The sequence below is a fragment of the Prionailurus viverrinus genome, chromosome D1, assembly GCF_022837055.1.
Source record: "Prionailurus viverrinus isolate Anna chromosome D1, UM_Priviv_1.0, whole genome shotgun sequence".
In the NCBI taxonomy this organism is placed as follows: domain Eukaryota; kingdom Metazoa; phylum Chordata; class Mammalia; order Carnivora; family Felidae; genus Prionailurus; species Prionailurus viverrinus.
Window position 1 is genome coordinate 46,597,770 of NC_062570.1, and position 22,066 is coordinate 46,619,835.

Consider the following 22,066-nt stretch of genomic DNA (forward strand, 5'->3'; position numbering starts at 1 on the left):
TTTCACACAAGAGGAAACTGAGGTAGATGTTAAGTTACTTAGCCCAGCTTATAGTTGCACAGTCAAAACTTAAAATTCAGTTTAGTTCTAGAACTTACACTTAATCACTACATTATATAGCTTTCTTTTTTTTTGTTTTAATTTTTTAATGTTTTATTTATTTTTAAGACAGAGAGACAGAGCATGAGTGGGGAGGGGCAGAGAGAGAGGGAGACAGAGAATCTGAAGCAGGCTCCAGGCTCTGAGCTGTCAGCACAGAGCCCGACACGGGGCTCGAACTCACAAACTGTGAGATCATGACCTGAGCCGAAGTTGGACGCTTAACCAACTGAGCCACCCAGGTGCCCCTATAATAGCTTTCTTCAGGTAAAAGAACTACAAAAATGATCACTACAAAAAAGGGCATACTTTTATTACTTTCAACATTTCTCTTTATCACAATGAAAATAAACTAACACACAGCTTTACAAAAATAAATTTTTATTAAAAGCAGTAGAGTCTGAGCAGGAGACAGTACAAAGAATGTAAACAATGTAAACATCACTACATTCAGCTCAGCCTGATTGAATGCTGAAAGACAACTCTAAATGCTCTATGTGCCCTTACTAGCAAGATACATTAATCTATTATACACAGAAAACACGCTCTAATTTTGATTAGGAAAAAGTATTTTATCGAAGTCGGTCCCAGCGCCAAATACTGGCATCATCACAAACAGCTATAAGAATACTGCTATCCCTGCTAAAACTGGTTTGTCGAATAGCAGCACCACATTTATGATGAGTCAGTGTTGTACATCTAGGGGAAAACAAGACAACAGGTTAAATGCGATTCACAGAATATGTTGTCAGTATCTAACTTAAGCCAGTAAATTAGAAAACAAATAGATGTTCCAAGTCCTATAGAACGCATTGAAAACATCACTAAGAGCTCAACCTCAATTTTCATAAAATTTGGGTACATTTTAAATTAAAAAAGTAACTTCTCACCAGGATACTTATAACCAGTCACTATGATAAAAGATAAATGCTTTAAAATAACTGAGCCATTTAAATATTAAAAATGATTTGAGGATGGTACCTTAAGTATCAATTACTTCCTCTATACTGACATAACATTTAAGAAAAAGGCAGTAATTATCAACAAAATTTGTGAATACTTACTTGGCTTTATGAGGATCTTCTACTTCTAAATCCCAAACATAAAGTTTGCCAACCTGATTGCCCAATGCAAGCATCTGTATAAACACATTTTTTTAAATATCCAATTATTAAAATAGGCTATAAAGTATTCAAGCATTCCTAAGACATACTCATATTCCAGAAAAACCTCAGCTCCAGCTTATGGCCATGCTTATAATTATTTCTTTGCCATCTTAAATTTCGGATTTGTAAATGGGGATAAGAGCAACCAATACCTCACAGAAGTACTTTGAGTAAATCAGAAGGCATTCTGCAAATTTATGAAGAACTTTTACAAGTTACATTGTTAGCATGTACTCTTTATTCTGCCTTAAAGAACTGTAGCAAAAACTACAGACAGCTCCTCCAAAGCTTTCTTACAGAAGTAAATACCCAAGTAATTTGTTACTACAAAATCCTAACACCAATCTCCTTAAAATTTTAGATAACTATGGGGCGCCGGGGTGGCTCAGTCAGTTAAGCGTCTGACTTCAGCTCAGGTCATGATCTCACCATTCGTGGGTTCGAGCCCCATGTCAGGCTCTGTGCTGACAATTTGGAGCCTGGAGCCTGCTTCAGGTTCTGTCTCCCCCTCTCTCTGCCCCTCCCCTACTTGTGCTCGCTCTCTCTCTCTCTCTCTCTCTCAAAAATAAATAAATGCACACACCAAAAAAAAAAAAACAAACAAAAAAAAACTTTTAGATAACTAGTACTTTGCCCCATGTTTATTTTTCTTTAGGTTTTTCTACCAAAAATCTACTTACAAAGGTTAACTCTAATCACCAAAACATTAAATCTTAGTAACATGTTACAGAAAGTAAATACCTCACTGCCATGATTGACACCTGCAACTGCATTTATAATAAGCACTGCAGATGGTGTGCAGAGCCACAAAGGTAGAATAAATAACACCAAAAGCCAAAGTAATCAATATAAAATACTGAGGTAGAGATTCTTAGAGGGAACCGAACATGGATGCACAAAAGAAAAGTGAAATTATAATGGTCTAAGTCAAATAATTTGAAAATGTAAAAATATGTTGCTACCTTTTGCCAGAAATCCATAGAAAACCTCATGTACCAAATGTCACACTGGCTGTAATCGAATCGCCCGAGAATAGTCACATTAGACTCACTGGGTTTAATTTTGTCTATATCATCTTCCATTTTGCCAGGTTTCCAGCACACAATGGCATTTTCACAAGACTTTGAAAGAGAAAAATGAGAAAAAAAAAAGATATGTTATGTAAAGAACTGAATTTAACTTTTGTTTAAAAAGCCTTTTTTCTCTCTATTATCTTTTTAGAATTGACAGTCTTAAAACCTGGTTATCCATCTACTAAATACAGTGATATACATTTATTTATATTTGGAGTCAATGCCCACACTTGACGACAAGAAGTTATATTATCAACAGAATTTAACAATACCCAAAAGCATTATATTATCTGGAATATTCATTTTGAAGTCACAATTTCTCTTCCAAACCAAATTCAGCTGTAGATACTCTGGCATCCAGAGACTTGAGTGTTTTATAGCAAAGGTAAAATTATATAAACTGTATACAAATAGATGGCTTTTCAATGTGTCCCCTGCTTAGAGATAAGATTATAATAGAAGGCAATTAAACGCGTGGTTTAACATCAAGACATTGATATGAGGATAGGACGGAAATAGACTAAGTTACACCTTCTCTATCCTGTAACATCATATCTTTCTTTGCACACATCTACGTTAAGCACCAAGTAGTAAAGAATACTATGGAAGAAAAATTACAACACAGTGGGCACTATTCACATTATAGGTCAGTGGTGTGCCAATTAAGGGACCTTTGGCAATGTCCCTGGCCTTTAGTAGGTAGAGGCCAGAGATGTTGCTGAACATCGTACAATGTACAGGACGGCCTCTCCCATAAAAAAAAAATTATCTAGCCCAATGTCTCAACAGAACCTTGACTGAGAAATTCTTGTGTAGGTAGAGTGCCTCCTGGAGTTTTACAGGACACAGCCTACACAGTCACATACGGCAGCTCTGTCAGGTTCACTGACCTATAAAATAGTTTAACAGCAGAGGCACAGGAAGATTAGGGAGGAAACAATACCCCTTTTTTTTCTTCCTCTCTGCCTTTTTGAAATCACAGGGCTATATATATGATACACAAATTCTTTACTGTAAAGTACCTTGGACATTACCTACTCTGATAACTCTTAACTAAGTGCACGATTGGACTGAAAGCCTGTCTACTTATCTCAAAAGACTCATCTTGGTCCCAACCTTACTGAATGAGAACCTCTACAAGTGAAGGCCAAAACAGAAGAATTGTAACACAGCTCTTCAAGTGCTTGTCATTCACTGCACTGGTAAAGGACCCTTAATTAGTAAAGTGCCCTCATGGAGAACTAAAACTTAAGGAGCTAAAAAGAATTTGACAAGCCTAACAGATGACTACACTTAAAAATCATCTAGAAAGCTTTTTAAAACTAAAATTCCCAGGTCCTTGTGCCAGATTTAGAATCTCCAGGAGTGAGGCCTAGGAATCTATTTTTACAATGTTCTCCCAGTGATTCTGATGCAGAAATAGATTTGAGACCACCAATATAGTTCATTCAGGTCAGCTTCCTGAAACCTAAAATGCAGAAATTCTTTCCTATCATCTGATTAAGTTCTAAGAAAAGAAATTTTAGAGCTGATGGCTTTTTACTTTTACTTCCAAAATGATGGAGTAGATATACTTTCTCCTATTATCCTCATTGTAGCTTGAAAGACTAAATATCAAATATAAAGCAAACATAAGACTCTGAAAGGTACAGAGAAGGCAGTCTGGTTAGGAACCTTGGGATGTGAAGCACATGGAGTTCCTTGGTTTTCTTTTGCCTCATTTACAGACTGGATACTAGAGAAGGCAGCAACTCCCCCATACTAACAGGTAAAGGCCAAAAAAATCCCAACAAAAGCCTGTTCTCTCTGGCCAAAGAACCAGGAAGATAGCAACATAGCAAGAGAGAACATTTTCAAACACTCTACTCTAGCCAAACACCACAGGAAAAAAACAAAAAAAACAAAAAACAAAAAAAAACTGTGGGCCCACCCTCATGTGAACCAGCCAAGGCCCAGCGGGGAGCACTTCTCAGGTGGTTAACTATGCACCTCAAGTGCATCCTCAACTCACCCTATCCCTCATCATAATGAGGTAACTCTTCTCCTTTCCAGCTGGGGTGGTATCAGAGGCGGCCCAGCAGAAAGTTAGCATGTTTACCACCAGCCACAACCCCCAGGGTCAGTGGAGACCACTTGGGAAACAGTAATAAGACACTATCATCTGACTTGCCCCACCACCTGCCAATCATGAAGTAGCGCTCCCTTTCCCCAGCTGAAAATTTATCAGAGGAAGCCTGCTGCAAAAGATTTAAATAAAATAAGACCCAGAGTCTTGTATAATACTCAAAATATCCAGATCTCAATAAAAAATTCACTTGTCATACCAAGAATCTTAAAATTCTCAATTTTAATGCCAAAAGACAATAAATGCCAACATTGAGATGACATAGATGTTGGAACTACCTAACATGGATTTAGCCACCATAAAAATGCTTCAATGAGCAATTACAAACACACTTAAAACAATTAAAAGTCTCAGCCAAAAAAAAAAAATAAAAACAATCAAATGGAAATTTTAGAACCAAAAAATTACTATAACCAAAATAAGAAAATCAATGGAAAGGTTCAACAGGAGATGAATAGAGTCAATAAATTTAAAGTTAGAACAGAAACTATCCAATCTAAACAAAAGAAAACAAATGTACACAACAAAGGCCCAGGGGTCCAAATAAAAGATGTAACATTCATATCATTAGAGTTCCAAAAGAAGGGCAGAAGACAGCAGGCCTAAAAAAGAATTTGAATAATGGCTGAAAAGTTTCCAAATCTGGGACAAACTATGTCCCCAAAAGACATAAATCTACTACAAATTCAAGGCGAATAAACCCCAAAAGATAAATTCAAAGAAATCTGTATCAAGGCACATCACATTCAAACTTCTGAAAACTAAAAACACATAAGAAAAAAATCATGAAAGCAGTTATGACAGAACACTTATGTTTAGGAAAAAAACAATTCCAATGATGTCAGGTATCTCATCAGAAACCACAGACCCTGGAAGGAAGGAGTACAACATTTTTCAAATGTTTAAAGAAAAGAATTGTCAACAGAAAAATCCTATAAAGAGCGAATGTACCTTTCAGGAAAAAGGAAAAATGAGGCCATTCTCAAATGAAGAAAAATGGAGAATTTGTCACTGGCAGACCTGCCCTAAAGGAATGATTACAGGCACCTTTATAAACATAAAGGAAATAATATAAGGAATCTTGGAACATCAGGACGGAAGAAAAATGGAAAAAGCAAAATGAGCAAATACAATACCCTCCTTTCCCTCTGGAGTTTTTATGTTTGATGGTTGAAGCAAAAATGGTAATACTTTTTGATGTTCTCAAGTATAAAGGGAATATTTAAGACAATTATACTATAAATGGAGGACAAAGTAATAATATAGAGGAAATAAGATTTCTATACTTCGTATGAAGTGGTAAAATGTTGATACACAGTAGACAAGTTATATAAATATATATTTATACTTATGTTTGCATGGTAGTATATTTTTAGATAATTTTTTACTTTTAATCTATACATATTTTATACCTAGTGAACTTTCTTATAGATAGCATAACAAAAATACATAATATATATAAGATATGGCAAAAAAATAGGTAATATGTATATATAATGTAACTGCTAGAGGAAACACCAAAAAAGCTACATAAAGAAATGTATTCAACATACAATACATAAATCAAAATGGAATTCTAAAAAATGTTCGCATAGGGGTGCCTGGCTGGTTTAGTTAGTAGAACATGTGACTCTTGATTTAGGAATTGTGAGTTCAAGCCCCACATTAGGTGTTGAGCCTACTAAAAAAAAAAAAAAAAAAAAAAAAAGATGTTCATATAACCTATATGAAATTAAGGGAAAAGCCCAGATAAAAGAAAACAAGAAAAAAAAAAAATTAAAGGATCCAGTCATTAAGACATAGCATTAACAAGCAACCCACAGAGCAGCTAAACATCATAAAACTGAAAGCAGCAGGGGAAAAATCCACAATTACAGCTGGAAACTTCCCCATCTCTCACTAGTTGATAAAATAAGTAGACAGAAAAGGCAGTGCAGATACGGAATTCAACCACGCCATCAACAAGAGCAGCTAACTCACATTTACAGTACTTACACGCAAACAGAACTGCACATCCATTTCAAGCTCCTATGGAACATATACCTCAGATAGGGTCATACAATAAATCTCAAAAAGTTTAAAAGAGCCAAGATCATCAAGAGTATGCTGTGACCACAATGGAATCAAACTGAAATCAATAAGAGAGAGATACAAGAAAATCTCCAGCACCTAGAAACTAAACAACACACTTCGTATCAAAATTAGTGAAATGCAGCTAAAGCAGTGCTGACAGGAAAATTTACAGCATCTAATACTTACTTTAGAAAAGTCTCAACTCAATAATCTAAGCTCTCTTGGAGCACCTGGGTGGCTCAGTCAGTTAAGCGTCCTGACTTCAACCCCAGTCACAATCTCACCGTTCACAGGTTCAAGCCCCACATCAGGCTCTGTGCTGACAGCTCAGAGCCTGGAGCCTGCTTTGGATTCTGTGTCTCCCTCTCTCTCTCTCAAAAATAAATAAGCATTAAAAAAATTTTTTTAACATTTATTCAATTTTGAAAGGCAGAGAGAGACAGTGCGAATGGGGGAGGGGTAGAGAGAGAGGGAGACAGAAACAGAAGCAGGCTCCAGGCTCTGAGTTATCAGCACAGAGCCTGATGAGGGGCTCAAACTCAGGGACCGCGAGATGATGACCTGAGCCGAAGTCGGCACTTACCTGACTGAGCCACCCAGGCACCCCCCAAAAATTTTTTTTAATAATCTAAGCGCCCACACCTTAAGAAATTGGCAAAAGAGCAAAATACATCCATGGGAAATAAAAGAAGAGATAAAAAATTGATGAGTCCTTAACCAAGACTGACAAAAAAAGAAGACAATAAATTACCAATTTCAGGAATGAAACAGGGCCATCAGTAGAGACCTTGCAGTTATCAAAAGGGCAGTAAGAATACTACAAACAACTCTACACACAATTTTTACTTTAAATACAATGGACCAATTCTTCAAACAGCACAAATTACCACAACTCACACAATATAAAATAGTTAATTTCAACAGTCAGTTCTTTTAACTATCAGGGAAACTGAATCTGTTATCCTTAAAACTCTCCCTCAAAAATTTCTAGGCCCAGATGATTTAACTGGAGAATTCTAACAACCATTTATGAAGAATTAACATCAATTCTATAAACACCAATTCTATCAATTCCAGAAAATAGGAGGGAAAACTTCCCAATTCATTTTATAAAGCCAGTATTATCAATAGGAAAACCAGACAAAGATATTACAAAAAACTTCAGACTAATATCAGTCTCATCAACACAAATACAGAAATATTTAACAAAATACCAACTATTAGCAACATATATAAAAATTATACACTATGACCAAATAAACTTATTCCAGGGACTGGAATCAATATTAAAAAAAACAATGACAGGGTGCCTGGGTGGCTCAGAGCAGAGCGTGCTTGGGATTCTCTGTCCTCCAGTCTCTGTCCCTTCCCCCAATCACACACACTTTCTCTTTCTCAAAGTAAATAAACTTAAAAAAAAGAAATACACTGCATTAACAGGCTAAGGAAGAAAAACCACATGACCATACCAACTGATAGAGAAAAAGCATTTAACAAAATTCAATAAGGATTTCATGATAAAACTCTCAAAAAACTAGTAAGGGAGACAGTTCTCAACTTGATAGAGAACATCTACAAAAAACAGCTAATTGTCAAACACTGAATTCTTTCCCCTTTAACATCAGAAACAAGTCAAGAACGTCTGATCTTAACATCACTATTCAACATAGAACTGTAAGTCTACCAGTGCAATAAGGCAAGATGAGAAAGGAAACTATACAACTGCCCCTATTTGCAGATGACATGATAGTCTATGTAAAAAAATCCCAAGTCCTCGAAAAAAAACCCTCCTAGAATTAGGTCACAGGATTAAAGGTCAATATGTAAAAATCAACTGCATTCCTATATACTAGCAATAAACACATAGAAATAAGGAATATAATTTGTAACCACAAAAAAGAGAAGTACTTAAGTATAAATCTAACAAAGTATGTACACGACTTCTACGCTAAAAGCTACATAATGCTGATAATAAAAATCAAAGATCTAAATAAATGGACAGACATGCTATGTTCATGAACTGGAGAGCAGAGCAAAGATATTAGTCCCCCACCAAACTGATATATAGGTTTAACATAATAGCAATCAAAATCTCCCTTGCCCATAAAACTCCTGGCAAGATTTTTTATAAAACGTAGACAAGATTATTCTAAAATTTAAACGGGAAGTCAAAGGAATCAAAATAACTAAAACAATTTTGAAAAAGAATAAAATGGAAGAAATCACTTAACCAATTCCAAGACTTACTATAGAGCCACAGTAACCAAGACTGCATATAGCAGTGGTAGAGGGAAATAGAACAGAAAAACCAGAAAAGGCCTCATACAAGTAGGCCAAACAACTTGGACCAAAATGCAAAAGCAGTTCAAAGGAGAAAGAATAGTTTTTCAACAAATGGTGCTGAATAATTGGCTATCCACAGGCAAAAAAATGAACTACTACCTAAACCTCATACAAAAATTGACTCAAAATAGATCATACGTTAATATAAAATGTAACACGACAAAATGCAGGAAAAATTCCTTAGGATCCAGAGTGTGAAGAGCTTTTAAATGTAACATCAAAAGCACAATCCATAAAATAATTTTCTTCAAACAAAATTCAATAGATTGAAATTCATCAAAATTAAAACCATTTGCTCTACAAAAGACCCTGTTAAGAGGATGAAAAGACAAGCTACAGATTGGAAGAAATTTTTGCAAACTACATATCTGACACAGGATTCATATTCAGAATATATTCAGAACTCTCAAGACTCAACAATAAAAAAAAAAAAAACACACAAAACCAATCCAATTAGAAAATGAGCAAAAGATATGAAGAGACATCATCGAAAAGGATATATGGATGGTAAATAAGCACATGAAAAAGATGTTCAACATCACTAGCCATCAGGGAAATGCAAATTAAGACCACGATGAGGTATCACTACACACCTATCAGAACAGCTAAAATAAAAAATAGTGACAGTACCAAATGCCGGCGAAGATTCGGAGACACTGGATCTTTCATACATTGCTGGTGGGAATGTAAAATGGCACGGCCACTCTGGAAAATAGTTTGGCAGTTTCTTAAAAAACTAAACAAACTTAACCATGACCCAGCAATTGCCATTCTAGGCATTTATCCCAGAGAAATGAAAACTTAAGTCCACACAAAAACCTGAACACGATTGTTCATTAGAAGCTTTATTTGTAATAGCCCCAAACTGCAAAGGACCAAAATGTCCTACAATAGATGAATAGTTAAATAAACTGTGGTACAGCCATACCATGGAATACTACTCAGCAATAAAAAGGGGAAACTATTGATACACACAACAACTTGGATGGCATTATACTGAGTGAAAAAAACCAATCTTAAAAGGTCCCATACTGTTAACATTCCTGAACTGACAAAATTCACATGTGATAAAATGATGACATAGAACTATACGCACACATTGTACAATGTCAATTTCCTAAATTTGATATTGTATTATAGTTATGTGAGATGTATGTGAGAGAAATCGGGTGAAGGGCAATATGGGACTTCTCTGCTTTGAAACTTACTGTCAATCTAATTACTTCAAGGTCAAAACTTTAAAAAAAGGAAAAACTATACCTGGAAGGCCAAGAAAAAAGTTAGGCTCTGCCCAAGAAAATATGCAATGCCCTGAAATCCACATCAAGAAAGGAGACTGGACAGCAATTTTTCCAAATATGACAATCCTAAATGTTCAGATAACATCACCAACAACTACTCTAAATTATCAGCAAAAAATATGTAAATATACATCAACACTTTAGAGATCAGGGGTTGGCAAACTACAGCCCATAGCCAACCCCAGCTGTTTTTGTAAATACAAATTTACCAAAATGGACACAAACATACCAAAAAACCCACCACTGGCTTTAGAAATTGGGTTATTTTATAGCATCAGATATCAGAGAAGAATATCATCTCACAAGTTAACATTTTTCCTATTATTACAGCACAAGTTATAACAATTCATCAGGATGTTTTATGCCTAAAACAAATTTCCAAATCTATGAGACTTCAAGGAAGAAAAAAAAAGGAATTTCTGCCATCTGCCATCCAATTTACCAAACTATATAAAAAAACTGTGCTCCCTGAAAAGTTCCAACTCACACAAACACAAATAACAGAAGTACAGCTTAACAACAGTTAGCATACCTTGGAAAGTATCAAATCACCTAACCATCGCACACAATCGACATAATTCCTATGTATGTCTCTGGTGGAAAAGTCAGGAAAGTGAATTTTCTGAGAAATAAATGGCCTGAAATGGAAATGTCAAAAGTTAAAAGAAAAAAGGATAGTAGAATCACACTAATTTTCACTTAAAAGATTTATAAAACTTTAATAAATACAATAAGCTATCTAAAGTTAAGCATTAACAGTCTATGAAAGTCAATATATCTAGATTATTTCAAAAGATCGTCATCTTTCTAAAACAATGACATATCATTCCAAAGACTGCTAAAGAGAAAGCTAGGTGAGAGTCCTGCCTTGAGCAACAATCTCTGGAAATGGTATCTGACAAGAATCTGGCATTTAATAAGACTTTTCCTGTATTTGGGTTAAGTAAAACATACTGCTATACATACATACATACATATATATACATATATTTTGCTTAAACATGTCTGTGAGAAGACCACCAACTACCAGTTCTTCCCGTTCTACAGATAATTAAAAGTATACCTACCATTTCTAATCTAGTGATTCAGTTTTAAACTGAAATTAATTATAAAAGAATGATATGCCATGAATTAGTTGTGTCTCTTGGGCAATTCAACACATCCTTTTTACTTCTCCTTCATATGTAAAAAGGGTGCTGGGTTGAATCCTCTCATACATTCCTCCCAATTCCAAATCTAGGAGCTTTTCTTTATTAAAACATTAAAATGTTATTCATGATCTGTTATAAATTCTCAATTCTGCTGTAATTATGTTAACTGCTTTTTAGCCAAATAAATATTATAATCTATGGTTAAACCTCTCAAGACCAGCATAACTCAATGTTACTTTCTGTAAACTGTAAAATATAATTCTATTTATTCCAAAGCTCTAGAAAATATGAAAACAAATATTATACTAACCCCTTGGGTTCTAAAAGAGAAATCTGGAAGTTGTACTAATTCTCAGAGGCCACTGAGGTCTCATAAATGTTAATGCTTTGAAATATTTGTTGATGGGTTATAAATTTAACTGATAATCTATTAATAATCTGGTTTGATAAAGAGAAAATAAATGCTAGCTCTTTGTTAAAAAAGAATTGTAAACAAAGTTAATAAATGGAGATTTATGACAGTTACAGTGAAAGTGCTAACAGCCTGATCAGATACTGAAAAGACAGTTACTGAATTAAAGAATCGAAACATTTCAGGGGTGCCTGGGTGGCTCAAGTCTGTTGTGTCTGACTTCAGTGATTCATGGGTTTGAGCCCTACATTGGGCTGTGGGCTGACAGCTCAGAGCCTGGAGTCTGCTCTGGATTCTGTGTCTCCCTCTCTCCCTGCCCCTCCCCTACTCGGCACTCTGTCTCTCTCTCAAAAATAAGTAAACAATAAAAAAAATATAAGCATTTCAAAAACAGATTTCAATTGGAACTTTTCAAAAATAAAAAAAAAAAAAAAAGAAGATTGCCTGGCTGGCTCAAAGGGTGGAGTGTGTGTCTCTAGATCTTGGGGTTGTAGGTTCGAGCCCCACATTGGGTGGAAAGACTACTTAAAAAATGAAAATCTTTATATATATTAAGAAAACTTCCCACTCAAAATCTCTTGAAGGAGGTTCCAGCTTTTGAATTTTCTCCATCTAAAAAAGGGATCATCATTTAAAGGAAAGAATTACATTATCATGAATCAAAGCCAAGAAATGGTTAAAATGGTTAAAAAGCCAAGAAATGGTTTTTAAATGGTTAAAAAATCAGGATTTACTGACGTGACTAAAAATTAAGAGTGCTGACAAATAATGCTAGCAACATTATTCAGAAGGACCCTTTACTCTATCCCACAGCAATTTTAAGCAGCTTAACATTGTTATAATGTAAAAAGCCAAGCATATACATACCTAAATAAGTAAAACATGCTACTAAATTAAGATGAAAACGCAATTTAAAGGGGATTTTGAAAAATGAGCCACAAACATTAGACTAAAAGCAAAGGGCTATATTTAAAATCAGTAAATTTTATGGTATGTAAATTGTAAGGGATTATGTAAAAATTTTGGATAAAGTAAAACACATCATCAATCCAACAGCAAGAAATAACTGTTTTAAATAGCACAATTTTTACCTGTTAGTTTTATTTGGGTTATAATCATAAGATTCTTTAATTGCATTCATCATTCTCTTTGAATTGATCCTCCAAAGTTTAAGAGAGTGATCCATACCACAGGACATTATTTTTTCACCCAAAAGATCATAATCCTGTACGTAAAACAAAAAAGCTTAGACATACAAAATTGCCCAAATTAGACTATCCAATTTTCATCTGAGGTACAGTGTAGTGAAAATTGTATTTTAAGTCACAAACACTTTGAGTTTCATCTATGTAGCCCATAAATCAGAGCTGTTACTGATTTCAAGATTTAATTTTATCTGATTTGTCACCATAGCATATATGAGCTTATATAATATATAAGTCAAGAAAGTAAATTGTTTGAATTTAGTTTTATCTATTCAATTATTTTTAAATATTACCTTTGCTTGATTTTAAAGGTAAATAGAATGCTGAAGTAATTATTCTATGATGCAAAGACCTGAGTTAAGTTTGTTTTCTTTGTCTATTAAACAATGAAATTGACAGCTGTATGTGAAAATATACAATGAGTCTTTAAACAACTGAAATTTTGCTTTATGTGTATATTTAAGTCAAAATACTTCAGTTACATTAGGTAAGTTCACTTTTAAAAAGAAAAAAGGTCTAAAAAAAGGAAATAATGTATTTTAACTTTTTCATTTGCTATATACCAATTGTTAAGACTGCCAACAGATCATCCGTTGTAATAACCTTAATGTACCTACTTCATAAAGCAATGAGGCACAGAGATGCTCTTTAACTTAGCATGTGATTCATGTGTTAATGAAAATCTCACACATCAGTCCTTCTAGTGGAACTCCTCCTGTATTATAGAGAAGAGGAAATAGACTGTGTACTGCTCTCATTTTAAGAAATAACAATAGGGGCACCTGGGTGGCTCAGTCGGTTAAGCGTCTGACTTCGGCTCAGGTCACAATCTCACAGTTTGTGTGTTTGAGCCCTGGGTTGGGCTCTGTGCTGACAGTTCAGAGCCTAGAGCCTGCCTTGGATTCTGTGTCTCCCTCTCTCTCTGCTCCTCCCTCATTCATGCTCTGCCTCTATCTCTCAAAAATAAATAAAAGTTAAAAAAATTTTAAAAAAACAAAGAAAGAAAGAAATAACAACAGAAGGGCACCTGGCTGGCTCAGTCAGTAGAGCATGCAACTCTTGATCTTGGGGTTATGAACTTGAGCCATACACTCGGTGCAGAGATTACCTAAAAATAAAATCTTAAATAAAAAGAAAAAGAAAGAAAGAAAAGAAAAAGAAAGAAAGAAAGAAAGAAAGAAAGAACAGTAAAGAGTTCTATCTATGGAGGAGAGTATCTTCCTTATTAATCTAGGTATTTGTGTTAAACCAACCTTCAAACTGATCACTAACACTGTTTTCCAAGAGCCTAAGGGCTTTAGATTTGTGTTTACTGAATTCAGAAGTCTGGTTGCTGCTACTTCTAATTACCTCAATGTCAACAGTAACATGACACCCTTAGAGCCAGTAGCTCTAATTTGTAATTCTTAAAAAAAGGATGGTAGTCATGGCTCTTAAGACACAGAAGATGGGAGAGTGCTGCTGCAACTTTTAGAAAATCCAAGGTGACAAAGTAGGTGAAATTAGGTATGATTCTCACAAAAGCATACAAACTCCAACTTCCAATTATTTAGTACTTCCAATTAAAATGCTACCTGCTTCAAAACATGGTGCCCCTTTACATAGTTTAAGAAAATACTGGAGAGTTGCAAAACCACTAAGTAAGTTATAAATGGAACATAAGTAAAGCTAAAATAATGTAAAAATGTTAAGGGGCGCCTGGGTGGCTCAGTCAGTTGAGCTTCGACTCTGGCTCAGGTCATCATCTCCTGATCTGTGAGTTCAAGCCCCGCGTGGGGCTCTGTGCTGACAGCTCAGAGCCTGGAGCCTGCTTCAGATTCTGTGTCTCCCTCTCTCTCTGACCCTCCCCCATTCATGCTCTCTGTCTCAAAAATAAATAAACATTAAAAAAAATTTTTTTTAATGTAAAAATGTGAAAATACTAGCTAAAAATACTAGCATCATATCATTAAAATGGTTCAATAGATTATAATACATAAAGTTAACATGACATCAAAAACTTATCTAAAACTCAGTATAAACATAATGAAACATTTCCAAAAAATGGATTGTATATTTCAGCTTTATTTGAAGTTCATCTTTTATTTGAAAGATGAGAGTTGGGGTGCCTGGCTGGCTCAGTTGGTTAAGTGTCCGACTTCAGCTCAGGTCATGATCTCACATTTTGTGAGTTCGAGCCCCGCGTCTGGCTCTATGCTGACAGCTCAGAGACTGGAGACTGCTTCAGATTCTGTGTCTCCTCTCCACCCTTCTCCCACTTGTGCTCTGTCTCTCAAAAATAAATGTAAAAAAAAAAAAAAAAATTGAAAAATGAAAGTTGATCAACTGCTAACTGGCTTAACCTTTTTCTTTAATGACTGAGAAACAGCAAAACAAAAGTTAGCTTGGTGATTTTTGATTGAACAAGTTCAAGGTATTCTTTCATGAGAATCCAGGTGCTGGTATAAAGTGCAAGAGTACAGATAAAACACAGAGCCTTACTCGCTTTATTCCTTCATCTGTAAGCTAATAACCTTGTTATATCACAAGTAAACGAAATGAGTGCCTGACAGGCTATATGAAACAAACCACATGCTTTCTTGTAAGAGTTCCATGGGGATCGTTCAGAGCTCTGTAGCTCTGTACACCTGAAGATCACCGCCCTGCAGCTTTCAACTTACAGCACTTAGAACTTCATCTCTGTGCCCTTCTACGCCTCCAAATATTGCCACCAGAGTGTCTGTTTGGATATTCCATAATCGTAAAGCATGATCTAGTATAGACATAAAAAAAATTAAAATGAACTTTAGTCATTCATTTACTCTGGACTTGCAAAACCTCTTTAAAGAAGTAAAAACTACTGAAGTTTGGAATTAAGTTATGCACAGTGGGGACTAAGCAGAATCCAATTATATAGCAATTTAAAATATTTACATCAACATGTAGACTTAAGTATGAGCTCAAACTTTCAAGATCAAAAAGAAGTATTTATGTGGTCTTAAAATATGTTTAGCTTATTTACCTCAAGGAATTTCTTTTAAATAACATCTGATTTAATGGAGTCATGCTCATGACATAACACTTAGGGATTTGACATAAAGTTTGTTATGTCATAGAACAAGATACTACAGTTTTTCCCTCCATAGAATCCACATTTAGTAGTTGAAGGGGACTGAACAGATTTACGAGATCTTTACAGTAAACCCAAAATAGGATTAAAAACTATACATATCACAACATACTTTTATAGTATTAAAGACCTCTTAGAAATATTAACTGTAATTTGAGCAATCTCATCCACTAAACATTAGCAACAAAATATACAGCATTAATATAAAAATGAATGTACAGCTTGATATCTGGCAATGCCCAAACTGTACATGACTATTAATCTATTCCATAGGGAACACTAAGACAGTAACAAATTATGTTTAGTAGTGGAAATTAACATTGCTATAAAAATTATTTCTTAAAAAAAATTATTTCTTGATTCCAATTGTGTACAAGTTTTTGTGTGGACATTTACTTTCATTTCTCTTGACTACATATACACACACACGGAGGTGGTATTTCTATGTTTAACTTTTTGAGGGAATTCTAGACTTTTTCTAAGGTGGGTACATTTTACATTCCCACCAGCAATGTATAGGGGGTTCAAACTTCTCTACATTCTAGTTAACAGGTTATTGTCTGTATGATTATAGTCATCCTACTAGGTATGAAATGGTCTCATTGTGGTTTTGATTTCTATTTCCCTAATGATAAATGATGCTGAGCACCTTTTCATGTGCTCACTGGACAACTGTGTGTATTCTTTAGAGGAGGTCTATTCAAAACCTTTGACGCTTTTTTTAAAGGGTTGTCTTTATTGTTGAGTTGTAAGAGCTCTTTATACAAATCCCTTATTAGATATACAACTTGGAAAATATTTTATCATATTCTGTAGATTATTTTGCACAATGGGGGAAGAGCTGAGTTAAAAAGTTGTGTTAGAACAAGTGCAGCATTATGACCCAGATCACCTGTAAAGAAATACCTGGGTCCAGCTACTATTATCAGAGGAAAGTTGTCAGCTCTTCCTAGGTGTCAATTTCTATACTTAAGCCTTTATAGTTAAAGAAAAATCACACTGAAGTATTTTCATGTAAGAATTTTGACTTGAGGACATCTTTTAATATAAACGGATTGAAGGGGCGATTATAGGTTTGATAAGCCTTTATTTTTTGACAAGCCTTTAAAAAGAATAAACTTGACTAGAATAATGTAGAAGTAAAAGGGAAAAAGGCAATCAAGAACAGAATGTAGAAATAAGAACAAGCCAGCTCATTTCAGAGAGCTCAGAAATGATTAAGAGGCCTGAATGAGCCCTGAATAAACTTATAATGCCAATATAGGCATATGGAAGGCTTTCTAAGTATGGGAAACATTTCAAAGAGCTTATACTACAGAACTTAGCATTTTAAGGAAGTCTATTAGGGGATCCTTTACAAAACAAAAACTTTATAATACATAGAGAAAAACAATTTTCAGATGCATTATTTCTTACTACATGACTGGTTAGTCATAAGATGATTTGCAAAACTTTTGAAAATTCTTAAAAATGTCCTAACTTTAGTGTTCTGCCACTAAAATTAATAAAGTTTAATAAAATAATTCAAATGAGTATGAATGATAACACACTACTGCACATAAGAAGGGTAACACATACTTAATCTTCAGTACCTATTATCTTATTTATATCTGATGTTAACAGTGTATTTTTCATGGTCTTTCAACTAATTCTTGGTCTGGGAATGCTAATAAGGTCTAAGATTTTTCTAGTAAAACATACTTTATAAATTCTTTTTAAGTTTGGCTTTTTTTTTTTTAACCTAAGAACTCTCTGTCCCTTAAAAAAAAAAAAATCATTTCCAAATAAATAGGACTAAAGAAACATTTGCTTCTCTTACCTTTACTTACTGACAGGAGAAGATTTGGATCTCTTGGGTGGAATTTCAGCTCATTGATAGCATTTCCATGGCCAACATAATGCTACAATAAATTTATAACATTCAACTTTCATATTAAATCAATAAATTCTCTCGTTAATCTTAAGAGAATGGAAAAATAGTTTCACTTAAAGTACTGGTTCTCAACCCTGGCTGCACATTAAAATCACCCAACAAAGTAAGGTTAAAAAAAAAAAAGAAAAAAAAGAAAAAAGACATTGAAGTCCCAACTGCAGGTATTTTGATTTGACTGGATTAGCTGAGGCCTAGCTAAGGATTTAAAAGACCCTCAGGTGATTCTAATGTGCCCTAGGGTTAAAAAACTTCTGATTTAAAGAGGTTTGTAAAATTTCTCTCAGTATCAAATTCCTAGGCTTCACCTTTTGGTTCTTTACAAGGTGCCCTTGACTCTAAATCCCTAATTAAAAGATTTGGAAAAGACTTACTCTTCCGCTATAGTTCATTCCAGACTCTCTGAATAAGGCAAGGCAGGAGGCAAATTATTCTATTTTTTAAAAATTTCGAATAAAAACTTCCTGCTTATTCCTTACTTTGTATTATCTAAATGTGACAAAGGTCTCAAAAGACTTGTCTAAAGGAAGCAAAAAGCAAAGTACAAATCAAGTTAGAAAGTATACAGATACTGATTCCACTAGTTTTAAATTAAAAAATAGTAAGTTTTCACAAGTGTGCATTCAAAACAGGGCAGATCTACAATGTAACCAAAAAAACCCACCTTTATGCACTGCATTGTTATGGGATTAATTATCCTAATTATGCCTCTAGATCCGGCCACAGCCAGCAAAGGATGGCTTGTATTGCTATCATATGTCCATGCACAAGTATAGAAGTTTTCATCAGCCTAAGACATGCCAGTTAAGAAATATAATTTGTTTTTGAAAAGTAAACACGTCAACGATTATAGTACAGTACAAGGAAAGCTCCAAAGAAACGCTCAAGTTTTTACAAACCAGTCCTTCCGCTCAATTTGATTACTATTCAGAGATGCTTTCACTCAACTGTCATTTGAAAGCAGCCATGAACAATATGTAAATGAATGGATATGGTTGTGTACCAGTAAAAGTTTATTTACACAAACAGGTAGCTAGCCGCACAAGCTGTAATTTGCTGACCCCTGTTTTAGCCCAATACTTCTGAATATGCATCTCTAGAAAAAGATCAGCAACTATTCAGTTTTCCACTTTTTCCTGCGAGACTTTCCCAGTAAGGCTACAGAGCACTTCTTTCCACATAAATGATGGAAGACTGAATATCCTCGCTTTTTCTTTTTTGCTAGCTTTTTCAAATGGATCTTAAAAGAAACAGCTTTGACTGTCTAACCTTTTGGCTTTTTAAACCTTTCTTTTTCTTTATGTACTCATGTTTTGCAATATTTTATTTCCTAAACAAACTGCATGTTTATTTTTTCCCTATAGGCTTTGTTGTTCAAATACTTGGGATGAATGCCAGTCACAGCTTCTGATCAACCCAAATTCATCAAATTAACTACCCTGACATGATAAAACTCTACGCAAGGTCAAAGAAGCAGGAGGTTTAACTACTCTCTTGCTATCATTCTCTACTACTGGATTTCCAACATCCAGACATCTCCAGACATCCTTCCCCCCTCCCTCATATCCATCTTAAAATAATTTCTAGGGATCAGGAAAATTAAACTAAATACAAGGAGTCTCTTGTGACAGTAAAGGAATAGCACTGGGTAAAGAAAGGACAAAGTAACTTTAGGGAACTAATTAATTTAGAAAAGTTTTGGTGTACTTATTGAAATTTCTTTAGCCAAAGATATTAAAAACCCAGGAAAGGATACATCAGCATCCACATAAGATTGCAACAACCGGATTTCTCCTTGTGAGTGACATTCATATAAGGTAACCTAATAAGAACAAAAATATGGTAAATTTCATTTCAAATACAAAAACATACTCTCTTCACCTGTGAAACATCTTAGTCACAAATGTGTCTTAGAGACACTATAGAAACTATTGCTTTAAAATAACTTCTTTAGGGGCGCCTGAGCAGCTGTTTGTTAAGCGTCTTACTTTGGGTCAGGTCACGATCTCCTGGTTCATGAGTTCGAGCCCCACACCAGGCTCTGTGCTGACAGCTCAGAGCGTGGAGCCTGCTTGATTCTGTGTCTCCCTCTCTCTCTGCCCCTCCCCCACTCATGCTGTCTTTCTCTCTGTCAAAAATAAGTAAACATTAAAAAAAATTAAAAATATCTTTTACTTATTTTTGAGAGAGAGAGAAAGTGAGAGCACAACTAGGGACGGGTAGACAGAAGATCCAAGGTGGGCTCTGTGCTGACAGCTGGGAGTCTGATACGAGGCTCGGACCCCCCCATTGTGAGATCATGACCTGAGCCCAAGTCAGACACTTAACCAACTGAGCCATCCAGGGGCCCCTAACTTTCTGATGTATGGGAGTCCTCTTTATTTGCCATATATTCTAAAATTAATACTATCTGCATAATATACAATTTAACTGTAATAAATTTCTTTCCATTTTTTATAGTTTATAGTTGTGTTAGCAGTAACTTAATAATTTCAATAGAAATAAGAACTAGCGGTGCCTGGGTGGGTCAGTCGGTTAAGTGTCCAGCTTCAGCTCAGGTCATGATCTTGTAGTCCCTGCGTTGGGCTCTGTGCTGACAGCTCAGAGCCTGGAGCCTGCTTTCAATTCTGCGTCTCTCTCTCTCTCTCTGCCCCTCTCCAGTGTGCACACACGTGCGCACTCTCCCAAAAATAAATAAACGTTAAAAAAATTTTTTTAAATATAGTAACTCTATAATAATCACCTATCACTATTAAGTTAATAAAAGCTCTACGTTAATCGTCTAAAAAAATTCCTTATATGACTGCTAAACTAGGTTATATCCCAGAAGGTAATTTTTTTTTAAAAGAAGTCCAAACAGAACTTTTTATAATTCAATATACTATGTAATGGCCTTCAATGTCATTTTTTTAAGTGTTTATTTTGAGTGAGAGAGAGATTAATTGTGAGTGGGAGAGGGGCTGAAAGAGAGGGAGAGACAAAATCCCAAGCAGGCTCCCATGCTGTTAGTGCAGAGCTCAAGAAACTGAGCCACCCAGGTGCACTCCCTTCAATGTCATTTTAAATGATAACAGGGATACTTTTTGTTAGAATGCATGGAATATTTAAAATAGCATACTGGAGCACAAATTATACTAATTCTCATATTATCATGGCCAAGTTAGTGAAGTATAATCTTAGGTTTACAGTGATGTCTTACTTAAAGTAGATTCAAATTAATCAATGCAGTATGCTCCCAACTAGGAAAAATAACCTTAATCTTTTCTTGAAACCACATCACTTTCCCCACAAATTTTTTTTTTTCAAAGAACTTAGGAACCAGACAACTATAGGCAGGCTACATATCACAAACTACATTTGGCTAAACACCAAAAAAACCCCTGCTGTCCTATGTTATCAACTGTAGTAGCCGAGTTTCAAATTTTCAGAATTTCAACAACCTAGTAAAGCACCAGAGCCTTAAATGTAATTAGACCTTCCTTAAAGGAAGTTTTCCAGGAAATTACCTAAAGTCAAATTTTACTTTTTAGAAAATAGGTATCTAGAAAAAAATGATCTAGCCCAGAATAGATGCATATGTGTTCCTGTGATTTGGAAATATGCTGACATTTCAAAAATATGGAGATGACAGTCCCTGGCTATAAAGTTAACTTTGAGAACAGAATACCAACACTAACAAAAAACAAATACAGAAAACCGTGTGCATTAAATCATGTTCTTTTATTGCCTAAGAAGCTTAGCACAATTACTAAAGAACCGTAACATTTTTTTTACTCAAAGTAACAAAGTATAAAACATATCTCTGATTCACTCCTCTTCACCTCTTGGGCTAAAGGCAGAGGAAGTGACTTATATTTGTTATCAACCTATATCCAATTCATCTATTTCCTCCATTTTTCTTTTTCCAAATACAACAATAAATTTCTACATTATTCCTCATTAACTCCTAGTACAGTATTAATGGATACCCAGAATGTTAGCTAATACAAAGTTAAGAGGACAATTTTTCCTTGAGGTGATTTCAATTTAATAACTCCAGAGACTCCCTGGAAAGCACTAAGGAATCTTCCTGTTCTCCA

At 34.9% G+C, this 22,066-nt stretch overlaps 1 protein-coding gene across 3 annotated transcripts in view; it reads right to left on the reverse strand.

The window, feature by feature from the left end:
• Positions 1 to 463: 463 nt before the first annotated feature.
• EED (embryonic ectoderm development) overlaps positions 464 to 22,066 on the reverse strand; it is a 30,542-nt gene continuing 8,939 nt past the window's right edge. For 2 of the 3 annotated variants that reach the window (XM_047879040.1, XM_047879038.1), the window contains 10 exons: positions 19,744 to 19,809; positions 18,652 to 18,777; positions 17,877 to 17,958; positions 15,609 to 15,700; positions 12,835 to 12,968; positions 10,713 to 10,818; positions 9,510 to 9,584; positions 2,228 to 2,386; positions 1,164 to 1,237; positions 464 to 798 (listed from right to left, as the gene is read on the reverse strand). In XM_047879040.1, the coding sequence (XP_047734996.1) occupies positions 672 to 798; positions 1,164 to 1,237; positions 2,228 to 2,386; positions 9,510 to 9,584; positions 10,713 to 10,818; positions 12,835 to 12,968; positions 15,609 to 15,700; positions 17,877 to 17,958; positions 18,652 to 18,777; positions 19,744 to 19,809 (1,041 nt within the window). In that variant the 3' untranslated portion in view covers positions 464 to 671. The remainder of the gene's footprint in view (positions 799 to 1,163; positions 1,238 to 2,227; positions 2,387 to 9,509; positions 9,585 to 10,712; positions 10,819 to 12,834; positions 12,969 to 15,608; positions 15,701 to 17,876; positions 17,959 to 18,651; positions 18,778 to 19,743; positions 19,810 to 22,066) is intronic. The other variant, XM_047879039.1, reaches the window with a different exon arrangement.